Source organism: Thunnus maccoyii, chromosome 1 (genome assembly GCF_910596095.1).
Source record: "Thunnus maccoyii chromosome 1, fThuMac1.1, whole genome shotgun sequence".
In the NCBI taxonomy this organism is placed as follows: domain Eukaryota; kingdom Metazoa; phylum Chordata; class Actinopteri; order Scombriformes; family Scombridae; genus Thunnus; species Thunnus maccoyii.
Genome location: NC_056533.1, coordinates 21,733,537 through 21,747,084, shown reverse-complemented (window position 1 = coordinate 21,747,084; position 13,548 = coordinate 21,733,537). Strand labels below are relative to the sequence as shown.

The 13,548-nt window shown below is 40.5% G+C and overlaps 1 protein-coding gene across 7 annotated transcripts in view; it reads left to right on the top strand.

Annotated features, from left to right (window-relative positions):
* nfat5b (nuclear factor of activated T cells 5b) overlaps positions 1-13,548 on the top strand; it is a 41,822-nt gene that overhangs the window by 23,164 nt on the left and 5,110 nt on the right. For 6 of the 7 annotated variants that reach the window (XM_042406567.1, XM_042406550.1, XM_042406530.1 and 3 more), the window contains 10 exons: positions 1,921-2,551; positions 3,801-3,990; positions 6,792-6,982; positions 7,330-7,502; positions 8,874-9,008; positions 9,114-9,166; positions 9,987-10,119; positions 10,759-10,833; positions 11,124-11,227; positions 11,483-13,319. In XM_042406567.1, the coding sequence (XP_042262501.1) occupies positions 1,921-2,551; positions 3,801-3,990; positions 6,792-6,982; positions 7,330-7,502; positions 8,874-9,008; positions 9,114-9,166; positions 9,987-10,119; positions 10,759-10,833; positions 11,124-11,227; positions 11,483-13,319 (3,522 nt within the window). Of the gene's footprint in view, positions 1-1,276; positions 1,340-1,920; positions 2,552-3,800; positions 3,991-6,791; positions 6,983-7,329; positions 7,503-8,873; positions 9,009-9,113; positions 9,167-9,986; positions 10,120-10,758; positions 10,834-11,123; positions 11,228-11,482; positions 13,320-13,548 lie in introns of all 7 variants that reach the window. The other variant, XM_042406574.1, reaches the window with a different exon arrangement.

The following is a 13,548-nucleotide window of genomic DNA, read 5'->3' as shown; positions in this document are numbered from 1 at the left end:
TTAGAAATCAAAGCATAGTATGTTTCTATTGGGACATCTTCAACAAGACACACTAATGCTTCGTCACATTTCTCCCCTTTTCCCTTGACCCTTCATGTTCTTATTGTGCGTTCACATCAAACATAGTGGTGTCCCAATGCAAAACATATTTGGCAAATAGTCGAAGATGAAAAGTTAAGGGCAGTAACACATCAGTGAAGCTTCCCTTGTCCTGATGGGCTCTGATCATTTGTGCAAGTCACAAAAAAACTCATGTACTCAAAACTAATTCATACTAATTAGTTTTTTAAAGCACTCAGAGCATTTTAACATTTTTTTTACTTCAATCCACTTGGCCATCAGAGTAGTTTTTAGTAGTTTTTTCATCACCGTAGTCAAATATGAAACAATTTTGACATTTCGAGTGTTCATCGCTATAGCTGATTTGCTTTGCTTCTCGTTGAAGCGTCCAGGCTTTACAGTGAGTTTCAGTAAATCCAAAAGTTTATTCTGTATGGCTGTCAGTGTTGCATTGTGGGAAATTTGGCTGTATCAGGACGAAAATGAACTAGATTTAAGTTGACATGGAAGTATAAGTTTTACTGAAAACTGTCAATAACATCATCTGGCTCTTTTCTTTCTTTCTGCTTTTTTTGTAAGCTTAAAGTTCTGAAGTCACAATCATGTTTGTTCTTTCAAAAATAGGTTTTTAGACAGATTTCACAGTGACATGCAGTGTTTAGCAAAACAGTTATTAATGTTTTTTTTTTTTACTTGCAGCACTGTTTTTGCTGTTTTTAAAATCTTTCACGGCCCTCATATTGTGACTAGGATATAATGAGGGTAAACGCTCATAACCTTTGTCTCAAAATATATAATAGCATTGAATAACCAACAGTATCTGTTCATAGATTTGGGATGTTTTGAGTTTGTGATCTTATATGTCTTTGTGTTTTGATACTTGCTCAAAATGACACTACCTCCATACATTTTCTGTGCCTCTCTTTCTTTCCAACTGTCTGTTTTGCAAACTAATGAGTCACCAAACAATCCCGAATGTCAGCAGCGGTCTAACGCCTTTTACGATCTGCAACTTAACCACACTCTTCCCCACTCTTCATCTAGTTCAATGTGACTATTTCAATGCTTTTTAAAATTACAGTGTATGTCAGCATGCTGGAGCAACAGTTTTTTTGACAAACAAAATATCCTGTTATCTTTTTTTTTTTTTTTTTATCTGAATAAATTTTTACTGTTCAGCTCTTATTGCTCATTCGCTGTCTCATTTTTATTCCAGGAAGTTCCCTCTGAAGCAGGGAGTGTCTGCATATAAAATGGTCTGCAGTTCTCTGCTTCATAGGTCAGAAGCTTGTTTATTTTGTCTCTGTGGCTACGTTCAGTCCCAACAAAATTATCTGAACTTTTATAGCAAAAAAAAAAAAAGAAAGAAAAAGAAATAAAATAAAAGCTCCAATAATTGGCATGCATCATCTTGTACAGATTACTGTTTTGAACTTCCCTCTCCATTTCATCAATTTTTCAGTCAGTTGAACATCAACAAAATGCTAGTATTAATGATAAATTCATTCATATATTTGATATATTTTTCCATTTTAGTAGTTAATTTATTCACAAGCGTTTAAAGTTTTTCTCAAAATCTTTAAAATAAAGGGGACTGCTCACCTGTTGATTTTTTTTGGCCCCTTTTTAGTCACACCTACACTGTGCTTCATGTACTGTACACTTACACATCCTCACACACGCACACACACACACATAAGATCCAGTGAAAAGGGGGGAATTTTAATTGGATGAACAAATAAATACCAAACAAAAACAAAAAAAATAAACAATCATGAACAAATTTAGCTGCTTAAACGGGACTGCTAGCCAACACTGGTTGAGAAGCCTTTATTTACTGTCTAATTATTTGCACTGTAGATGCCATGTCCTCTTCTATGACCATGGAAGGCCCCCGCAGTGCTTTTTCCACCTCTTCCAGCTCCACAAAGCATTCCAGTTCTTCAGCAAGTGACCAGAACCCAGTTCACAGTGGCAATGTCGACCCAGAGGATGCCAGGAATTGCAGAACGGTACCAGAAGTTGTCGGAGCAGAGGGTGGGAATGGTAACAGCAACAGTGGCGGCAACTGCAGGGGTACCAGTGAGCTTGGAGGAGGGAGAGGTGTAACGTCCCAGGAGGCCCAGGCACATCACCAGATGACCCCGTCAAAGCGCCGCACTGTACTGAACATCTCTCCACCTCCACAAGACTTGTTTGATGATAGCCGTATGTCCTGTCAAGAAGAAACATCCCTGGACTCAGAGCAGAGCAACAACATCTGGATGGATGACTCTCTCTCCAACTTCAGCATCGTGAGCAGTGTCTCTTATAATGACAACACAGAGGTGCCACGAAAGTCCCGAAAACGTACCCCTCGCCAAAGACCTGGGCCTAAGTCTGTACCTGCAGAGGAGGCCAGCATGGATGTGTTTGATGCAGACAGTGCCAAAGGCCCGCACTTTGTCCTGTCACAACTAGGCCCTGACAACAAGACCGGCCAAAAAGGAAGGTTAGTTTGAAATATTTGATCTACCTTTGGCATGTTGGGTTGCAATGGGCAGATCATCAGCTGCTCCACATCTCACAAAGTTGTCAAAAGAAACTTAACCAACAAAGTTCCTTAGTAAGGTGTTTAGCCACCACGAGCTACCAGAAAAACTTAAAAGCCGCTTGTCATAGATTCTCTAAGTCTCCAAGAGCACCATTCTTACAAAACATATTCCCGTATTTGGTGTTTTGACATCAGACATGTTGCTCCAAAATCCTCTATAGGTGTTCAATTGGTTTGAGATCTGGTGACTGTGAAGGCCATAGGATAAGATTCTGTGACCCCTTGTTATTTTTCCTCTCATATATATCGTTTTCCTGTAATTTGTCACCCATTATTGACCATACAAAACAACAAGTTCACTTACTTTAGGAATTTGTTTATTCAGTTTCTCTTGTTGGTAGTGGCACAATTAAGTTGGTAAGTAGGTACTCATCATTAGTCTTCATTTATGTTACCATTGTCCTAAAGTGCCTCCTGGATAATCTCACACAGCACTCATCCTGATTGTCAGAATAGGTATTATTAGGAAATGACACATTGAGACACATTGCACAACAGATGGAAATCTTCAGCAAACTACTCTAAACTCTCTACTGGCTCTAAATTTCCCACCACACTTTGACTGAAGAAGAGCGGTTAGATCAGAGGGGAGGGAGGGGCAGGATACTGAAGTACAAACAATGGTCAGCCAGAGTGAATCACAGAGCCTCTCTCAAAGACCTAGGATAAGCAGAGCAGATTAAATAAACAGATAACTCTGAACGCTTTAAGAGCTGGGGATAGAATATGCTTGGTTGATGGAGGGCCTCTTAACTCTGCATTGCACAGAGCACCATGGCAACTTCAGAGCATTTTCACTGTTGCAGCTACTAAAGCAATTTTAGAGCAATAGGTTGAATTGTTCCAAAAATTCAACAATTTTCAGGCAAATACATACACTGATATTTGATATTGGGGCAATGCTGTGCTGTGCCTTAAACTTTGATAATAAATGGGGAGTTCTGAACCTAAAGTTGGTGTCAACAGTAGCACAGATCATCCTTTCATATAAAAGACTAACAACAGGTTCGTGGTCTGTCAAAGTAAGTTGAGGGCATGCTTTTCTTTGTCAGAAGATGCCAGCTAGGTTGTATGCATTACAATGAAATTGCTAGAAAATGTTTGAATCAAAGGTGATCTGTTGATGTCAAATCAATCTTTGCTGCAGTTCTCAAGACGATCCTCAGACAACTAATCAGAAAGGAGGAACTCTGTCGATGCAATACCCGCAGAAGAGTGAGGGGAAGGAACTGAAGATCCTGGTCCAGCCTGAGACTCAGCACCGAGCTCGCTATCTGACTGAAGGCAGCAGAGGGTCAGTGAAGGACCGCACTCAGCAGGGCTTCCCTACTGTAAAGGTAACTGTTAACCCTTCAAACAGCCTTGGATGTGAGTTCTGTAGTCACTAATGTGTTGACCTTTCTGTTATGGTCACTTAGCCATTTGTTTCCTCTTTAGCAAACGTCCCCATTAACTGGCTTCAAGCTGTTGGTCAAAAACATTTCAGTGAATGAAGGTTAAGTTAATAATTGAGTCATTGCCAGAGGATTTGTTATATATATATATGTGTGCAGGTTTTGCTGTTTATAGAGCTTATGAGTAGTGGGGCAACAAGTATGTTTTGTTGGAGGTGAAGGAGTAAAGCTCATTGAATCATTATCTGTAGAGGTTTAATGTGCTTGGTAGGGATATCTCAGTCAAGTTTTGTTTCCCCCCAAATGGAGTCCGTTGATACTGATTGTGAAGTCTAATCTTTATGTGTTCTATATCTACGCTGCATTGTGGTTCCTTTTAATATTCTGTATGTTCTAATTTTTTTATGGCATTATGTTTTTGGGTTGTCCGTCCGTCCCATTCTTGTGAACGCAATATCTCAGGAACGCCATGAGGGAATTTATTCAGATTTGGCACAAACGTCCACTTGTACTCAAAGATGAACTGATTAGATTTTAGTGGTCAGAGGTCAAAGGTTAAGGTCACTGTGACCTCACAAAACATGTTTTTGGCCATAACTCAAGAATTTATATGCTAATTATGACAAAGACACAAATGTCTGACAGGATGTTGAAGTGATGACATTTTATATCCAAAAGGTCAAAGGTCAACTTCACTGTGCCATCATAATGTTCTGCATTCTTTTCTGGCCATTATTCAACACCATAAGTCAGGAGCAGAAGGGGAGATTGTGACCATATTTCACATTTGGTCAGATACTGAAATGGTGAAACAAGTCTTGGTTGCCCACCTTGAAACTGTGTTGATTTTTTTAGATCTTCTTTGCTGCCGGTTTGAAGATGTGTGAAGCATCCATGTTTTAGAATTTGTAGCTTCTTTGCATTTTGCTTTCCCAAGGTACTTGTATGAGTCCACTCTCTTCACTTCCTCTCCCTGGATGACAACCAGGACAGCGGGCCTCCTGTCCCTCTGGTAGCCCAACACAAGCTCATTGGTTTTGCTGATATTGAGCTTCAGGTGATTATCGTTGCACCATGTGACAAAGCTCTCTATCAGTCCTCTGTCCTCCTCTGTAAAAATAGCCTGTAAGTGAAGACAGCATGTTTCTCACTGGAAAAAATTCACTGGAATCATACTTGTCAATATAGTGTTGACTTCCATTTCGCCAAAAAATACACTTAATACGTTTTATTAAATTCCTTTGAAGTCTTCACTACAAATATTATATGAGTCTGGACAGACATGGATGCAAACTGCAACTTGACTGGTTGGCGGAGGCATAAAACTGCAAGGCGGTATTTCTAGTTTGTATTTTATATCTGGAGAGAGGAGCGTCATTGTGGCACTGTTGTTTGGACTTGATTCAGCACTTTTGTGGTATGATGGTATTTCTTGATTCATCCTCAGTGTCTTGTGTTTAAAGCTGACAGTTTGACTTCAGGATGGCACTAAATTAAAGCATATGGAGTTTCCAAATTGGAGAGGGTTCATTTTCAGAGGAATGAAAATGCTCTTGATAGTTTTTAAGACAATCTGACTATTAGATAATCAGATTGGATTTTGATAATCCCTGTGTTCAGCTGGACATTTGGAGGAAAGGTAACAGAATCAGTTATATTTTGTGAAACTGCAGTCTTGAGTCCTGTTCCTCTCGTCATCATTCATGAATGTGATAATTAGTTCTCATAGTAAAAGAAATCAACCACTGTAGACCCTTCATTAACTGACAGGAATTACATTTTTCCTTGAGTCGTTTAAGAAGTAGGTGGAAAGCAGAGACTCTTCGATCAAGCTTCTTTCAGGGTTCAATGGGTTCAACAGCATTGCTGTTGTAGATTTATGGAAATTGTCACTGTTACCTCACCTGACAAAAACTTGGACCACAGAAGAAACTGTTGAGGGTGTTATCATAACCAATTTTAAAATTATCCTTGTAATAGAGAAATGAAACCTTATCATGTTTCCAGATCATTATTGTACCTCTCTGGAGCCTAGATAAGGATCATAGATATGAGTAAAGACCAAGGAAGCTGGAAAAGGAACTGTGCCAGAACAGGGACATTGTCTTGTGTTTAATCATTATTTTCCAGTTGCTCACGCTAGTGGGAGAGGTGATGAAACTGGTCAGTGCAGCAGGGGAAGTTCTGTTGGATCACTTACCAGGTTGTTAGTACTGCCAGGGCTCATGAGCAACAGGTGGACACAGAGGCAAAAAATGGACATAAGAGTCAGAAATAGAAGGCAAGAGCAGAAGATAACAAACACAAGAAAGCTTTTAAAAGGTTGACCTGATTGCACAAGAAGGGGGATTGTCATATTGGGGGAAGGCGCTGTTACTAGGCAGGACATGAGGCTTGATTGCTTGGTGAAAAGATGCCAAAACATACTGAGGGCATCTGCTGGACAGGTAGGGCAAAACATGTAGAAAACATGAGGAGACAAAGGAACAGGTTCAGCTACAGGACATGATAGGACAGGATAGGACAAGACAGGATAGGATAGTAAATTATCTAATCCTTACCATGTCGTATGACATTTAGTTCTGCTTTATTAAGTTTTAATATAAAAGTACTTCAGTCTTGTACCAAATGTCCTGCAAAAAAAAATGATTGTCTCCAACTGCACCACCCTCCTACATTATGTATCAAATTCCGATCTTAATTCATTGACTCATTTTAACGTATTCCTTCTCTTTTTTTCACAGCTGGAAGGGGTGAATGATCCTGTGGTTTTGCAAGTGTTTGTGGGCAATGATACTGGACGTGTGAAGCCTCATGGATTTTACCAAGCTTGCAGGGTGACCGGCCGCAACACCACGACTTGCAAGGAGGTGGACATTGATGGCACAACTGTCATTGAAGTGTCTCTAGATCCAAGCACCAACATGACACTAGCGTACGTACTTTCTTTGAGTGTTAAACTTTGTGTGTGTGCTAAAATGACTCTTATTAAAGATTATGTTTTAATATAATCAGACAGAGCCCGATTCAAGCAGCAACAACAGAAAACAGTAAATGATTTCAGTAGTCAAATACACATATTATGACCACAATTATAATCATCTTTATCTGGTTGGTTTGTTTATGTTTATGTTAAAAAATGAATGTATTATGTTAACTTGTATGTCAACCTGTTGTCCTTTGTCTCTCCTGGCGTTATGAGATTCATAGGTACTCTAGTTAAGTAAGATTTTTTTTGTGTAAGTTGCAAGTTTTCCAAGCCGACATTATCTGTCTGTGCAGGGTGGACTGTGTTGGGATCTTGAAGCTCCGTAACGCTGATGTCGAGGCTCGCATTGGTGTGGCTGGGTCGAAGAAGAAGAGCACACGTGCTCGGCTGGTGTTTCGGGTCAACATCCCCCGTCCAGATGGTTCAGTGCTGACACTTCAAACTCCATCATCTCCAATCCTGTGTAGTAAGTGAATCTCCTTATGTTTTAACTCATTGTTGAGTCTCTGTGGATATGCTGTTATATAAACTGGGATATTGAGTGAACTGTAGAAAAGTAAAGGTGTAGATTGCTTAATAATTGTTTTAATAATTATCAAAAGTATTTTCTCCTCTTAATCAGAGAGGCTCTGTTTCTAAAGTTAAATGTAACCTGAAGTCAGGAGAATGTTGTCTTTTGATGTCAGCGTTTGGAGACAATGTGTAAAGATCCCTTCAGATTGTTATTTAATAATGCGAACAGTATGAGGGTGTGGTTGGTTTCATAAACAGGAAAGACGCTTAGGGCCATAAGAAAGTTTCTGTGTGAGTTGGGAGAGAGACAGGGGAGAAAGAAAAGGAAAGGACGAAACAATAGAAGTGTGTGGACTTGTATTGTTTACACAGAGCCAGCGTGCAATCCAGGGAAATATCTTTCCACAAAACGAAAAAAAATGTAATGCCCCTTGGCGTGCGTGTGTGTGTGTGTGTGTATGTGGTGCAGAGTAGTGAAAGAGGTATGTTATGAAATGTTGAAGGGAAAGGGAGGGGGTTTTGAGTCATTTAAAGGTCTATAACAAATATCCAGTATTTGAAATGTATTAAAACATCAGATCTTTGTTATTCTTACATAAACAAGCAGTGTCAAACTCTACGTATGAGCCTGTTTAAGTAAATGTCAGCTGGCATGGTGCCATTTGTACTCAAGTCAGTTTTCACTTATACATGTTGGTCATTTGTTTCATGAGTGTGAAAATCTATGATTTTAATAATTCAGACAAAAATTATTAAATTATCTCTGTAGATTTCAGGGTCCAGAAACCCTCTAGCCACACAAAACCTTATAGCTCTTCATGACAAAGATTGGTTACTTCATGTAACATACTAATTTATTTAGGTATTTATGCATTGATTGTTTATCTGAAAGTGTCCAACAAAATCATTGTATCATGTTGAAGTGTTTGGTAAAAGTTTCATCTAAATATAAAATGCAATTTCTACAACTTTCCTCACTGCTTAGGGGTCATTATTTTTCATTTATAACATAATAAAAATAAATCAATGAATCAAATGGAATTAATTTGGAATATTAAAATATAGATGAAAAAAATGATTTAAAAAAATCAATAGTACACCAATCCAGATGATTGTTAATTGAATTACTTTGAGAGTTAATCAGCTGCCCATTTGCATTTCCTGGGCTGCCTCAGTACCAGAGTACCTAATTTACTGTAAAATGCAGTGTATAGTGTCTCCTTGGTGCAGGAAACATAACTTTTGGATGTGTAGTGACATTAAATCTGGTGGAAAATGGTCTGTTTAATCTATACAATATTGTGCATATCTGCTCTGTCTCCAGCCCAGCCTGCAGGGGTGCCTGAAATCCTGAAGAAATCACTACACAGTTGCTCAGTGAGGGGTGGAGAAGAAGTCTTTATCATTGGCAAGAACTTCCTCAAAGACACCAAAGTCATATTTCACGAGAATGTCTCTGGTAAGAAATTAGTCACTTAACAAATATGTTTGTCTGTGGGGACTTAGGATTCATGCATTCTTTATTGTTCCCCTCTCAACATGCTACATCTTCTTTCTGTTTCAGATGAGAAATCGTGGAAGGCAGAGGCTGACATTGACATGGAGCTGTTTCACCAGGTAAAACGCGATTGTTTCTTGTGTTATTTTTGAACCAAATGACTAATGCCAGTTACTAATGAACTGAGTAGATAGAAGTAGCCATTTAAGATTTGTATGGGGCTTTAGATGTAATCATCTTAAACGGCTGCTGGTTCAAAGGTTTGAGTACTCTTATTGTGTTCTGACCTAATTACACACAGTCTCAGAGGCTATGCTGAGTGTGTCTCAACAGTCCAGTTTAAACCTTTGCCCTTGTAAACAAAGTGATCAGGAGTAAATGAATTGATAGATGCAGCTAATAGAAACAGCTCTTGTGTTTAACTCACTCAAAGTCCTTTTGATTTTTGATACAAACAGTTTTGTTTACATTAAGTTTTTCTGACTGAAATCTACAGTGTCTCAGCAAACATACTGAATGCATTTGCTACCTCAAAAATCATTGCAGTTACAGTTTTACAGCCACCAGGTGTTCTGTAAAACTGTGTAAAACTGAGACATACAGTGGTTGTCATCCTTTTCATTTAATACATATGGCTTTAGTAGATATTAAACTTTGAGATAGGCCTAGGGATGTTAAATGTAATTACCCTTATTAATTAACCTGAAACTGATAAGTATTTGAAGGTCAAAAAATGAAAAAAGTAAAAATGAACACAAAGTTAGCTATTTTCATGTTCAAACCTTTGACATCATCTGATAAATTGAAATAACAAATCCACTCGACAGAATGTTGAGTTTCCACCTACAATCAGTGCAGAAATGTATTGCATATGTATCCAACTTATTCTTGTATTTGCTCTTCTTTTCTGATTTTATTTTTCTTATGATCAACCCCAAGAATCACTTGATAGTGAAGGTTCCTCCGTACCAGAACCAAACCATCACCTCTGCAGTGTGTGTGGGAGTCTACGTGGTGACCAATGCAGGGAGATCTCATGACGTTCAGCCTTTTACCTACACTCCAGATTCAGGTTTGTTCCAGTCAATTTCAATTTATCTACTAAACTGCACAAAGTTTCTCTTTATCTGTTTCCTTTTACAATCATGTGATAAAAAGACAAGTTTAAGTGGTAATCAGTGCTCTGTTTAGATTATCTCATTATTTACACAATTTTTTAGATTACTTGCTGGCACCATAGTTGACTGACTGTTTATCAGCTGGAAAACAGAAACAAGCTGTATTGTAGTTAAACACCCCAAATAGTAAGAAATATTTATTTTACACACATTTTTTGTAATTAAAAAACACAGAAACAAAAGCAGCATCACAGTTTTGTTGGGTTTATGCTTACAAGGTCTTTTTTTAATATGTCGTACTCAACACCACCACCCACAGTTCAGTAGGATTACAGCAATTATTAGCAAAACCTCTCCAGAGCATAATATGCAGCTCATTTCTCAACACAGGAATCCATAGTAATCCACAGAAAGAACTGTCTTTCATCAGCGTTTTTGTTATTTGCAAGGTCCTGAGTACAAAACTTTGAAAGATGTGATCAACAAAGGAACTTCTTTTCTAAAAGCATGAATGTTATGCTGCAGATTTACATTGACTGTCCTGTGTTGTTGGCTTGTAGATTTTAAAAATGTGCTGATGTTTGCTCTTGCAGCAAAGAATGATGTTTCCGTGAAGAAAGAGGCGCCCTCTCCAGTGAAGACTTGTTCTTTTGATGAACAAATTAAAGGTTATTTTCTCTTTGTTAACTACAGTACATACCCTTGATTGCAGCTTTTACCCTAGTTGTGTGTATTTAAGAAGGCAAAATATTTAGAGAAATGGACTGAGTTCAGGAGTCGCCCATAACACTGCACAGGCCTCTGTTTACCTCCCATTTAAAAGCATTGCATACACTGTAGTCTAGTGCCTACATTATTACACTTTTTACCTCTCATTGGACTTGACTGTTGTTTGTGGGGTTTTAAAAAAAAAACATTTAAAGCATATAATGTAATATACTCCTTGTTCTTGCCACAGTTCTAGATAGTGCCTTGATGCCTTCGATGTTGCCTCTAGTAAAACGAGAAGAAGTCACTCCGATGGAGGTAACCAGCAACCTCCAGTCCTCTGGAGTATTTAAGGTGATGTATTGTAACTTAAAACATTAGCAATACTTTTTACACTGTCAAAACATTTTAAATTGGATAGAAGTTGTTTAATATAGCAAATTACATACAGTAAAAGTTCAGTAAAATTCAGTTCAGCTCATACGTTACTGTCTAGAGGAGAGGATTTATTGTAGACACAATTATCAGTAAGAATAACACAATGAAACTGCATAACGTAAGAGCTAAATAAAGCCACATCTTTTATCTTCTGTTTTGTGTTGCCAGCAGACTGGTGACCTGTGCCCAGCCCAACAGAACCCAGACATGGCTGCAGGCCATCTAAATAAGAACAGACCATTCTCCAACAACCTGTCTCAGCCTGCAGGTGACCCTGACAAAGGCCAGACTCCTGTTTTTACCAATACAGAGCCCTTAAGCACTATCCAGAAGCAGGACATTGCTGCCACCAGCTCCTACTCTGTGCCAGCAGACTCCCTGCTCCAGCAAGGCTCACAGCAGTTCCTCCTGGAGCCAAGAGAGGGCCTTGGCCAGGAGAGGCCAGGCAGTGGCTCTGGATCTGTGGGAAGGTTGTGTGGTGAACCTGCACCTCAACAGCAGCAGCTACCCATGTTCCCCCCAGACGAAGTGGCCCAGTTGGAGGAGGCAGTGAGACAACTTAAAGCCAAAGGGTACTGTCGCTTACCACTTCAGGCTGAAAACCCGATGGCTAAACAGCAGCAACACATTCAGCACCAACAACAAATCCAAAAACAGCAAATTCAGCAGCAGCAACAGCAACAAATTCAGCAACAACAGCTTCAACAGCAGCAACAGCAGCAGGTTTTGGAGAATCTACAGCAGCAGCTGTTTCAGTCACAGATTCAAATGCAGTGCGGCATGTTTCAGGATGCCTCTCAGGGCAAGAACGCAGAGCAGCAGAGCTCGTCACAAGGGGTGGTGCCAAACCAGGGAACCCTTTTCCAGCAGGCTCAGCAACAGCAACAGCAGCAGCAGCAGCAACAGCAGCAACAGCAGCAACAAGCAGCTCTGTTTCAGCAGGCTAATGACCTGCTCTCTATTCAGACCAACTTCCTCCAGCAGACTCCCTCACACCCGTCACCACCAATGTTCCACAATCCCAGTTCTTTGGCTGAAACACAAGATCCACAGGGGGCTCTGTTTCATACTCAGAAAGCCTCTCGCGCTCAGGAGCAGGTCCAGGCCGCTCTCTTCCAAAACACCATGACAGTACTACAGTCCCCAGACCAACAGCCCTCAACCCCAAGTCTTTTCCTCCCTCAGACATCCCTGCCGTCTCAGCTTACGACCAGTAGTACTCAACAACAGCAGCAGCAGCAGCAGCAGCAACAGCAGCTGGCCTTTCTAAGTGCTCTACAGACCCCTGCCCCTGAACCTCAGTCAGTTTTTCAGGCTCAGACCCAGCTCTCTCCTATTCAGCAGAGAAGTCCCATGGATCAGCAACAGCCTGCCCAGCCTCAGCCCCACACACAACCAGCTCAGCAGGCATCTCTGTTTCAGAACATCTCCCAACATCCATCTGCAAACACACTTTCTCCAGGCCAACAGCAGCAACAGCAGGCTGGCCTACTGTTCTGTAACAACCCCCTGTCTACTGCGGACCAGACCCCCAGTCTCCTGTTCAGCAGCCAGGGCCAGATGCCTCCGTTGACCAGCAGCAGTCTAGTTTCCCAAGAGCCCCAAAACCCCTCTCTGCTTTTTTCCCAAGCCAGCATGGTGACAGTGAACCAGCAGGATCGCTCTGAGCCTATGGCCTTAGGGAACCCCACAGATCCACGCCAGCAAGTGCTGTTCCAGGACCAACAGCCGATGCAACTTGGCAACAGCTCAAACAACCGGCAGGAGCAGCCTGTGGGCCTCTTCATGCCTCAGTCTAACATGGCCTCTCTGCAGGGGGGATTGGCTCCTCCAGAGCTCACACAGTCAGCCATGTTTGCCTCACAGAACGGTGTGGCGAACCTCCAGACGACCACCTCTTCACCTGTTCAGCAGCCAGGGACTCTGTTTCAGTCCGCTGTCAGTGGGACCATCAATCAGCCCAGCCAGCCTCAACAACCTGGTCTCTTTCTGTTTGGTATTCAGAATGGTAAGAAATTCACTAACTAGGTGCACGCCTTTAGAACAGTTGAGATGGCAGAAATGATGCAAACCATCGACCATAGTTTGACTTTTTGGGGAAATTCACTTATTTGCTTTCTTTCCAAGAGGTAGATGCAAAGATTGATACTACTCTTATGTCTGTATAGTACATATGACGCTTCAGCGTGAGAAAATATCAAACTATTCCTTTCAGTTTCACACACCACATATTGAAT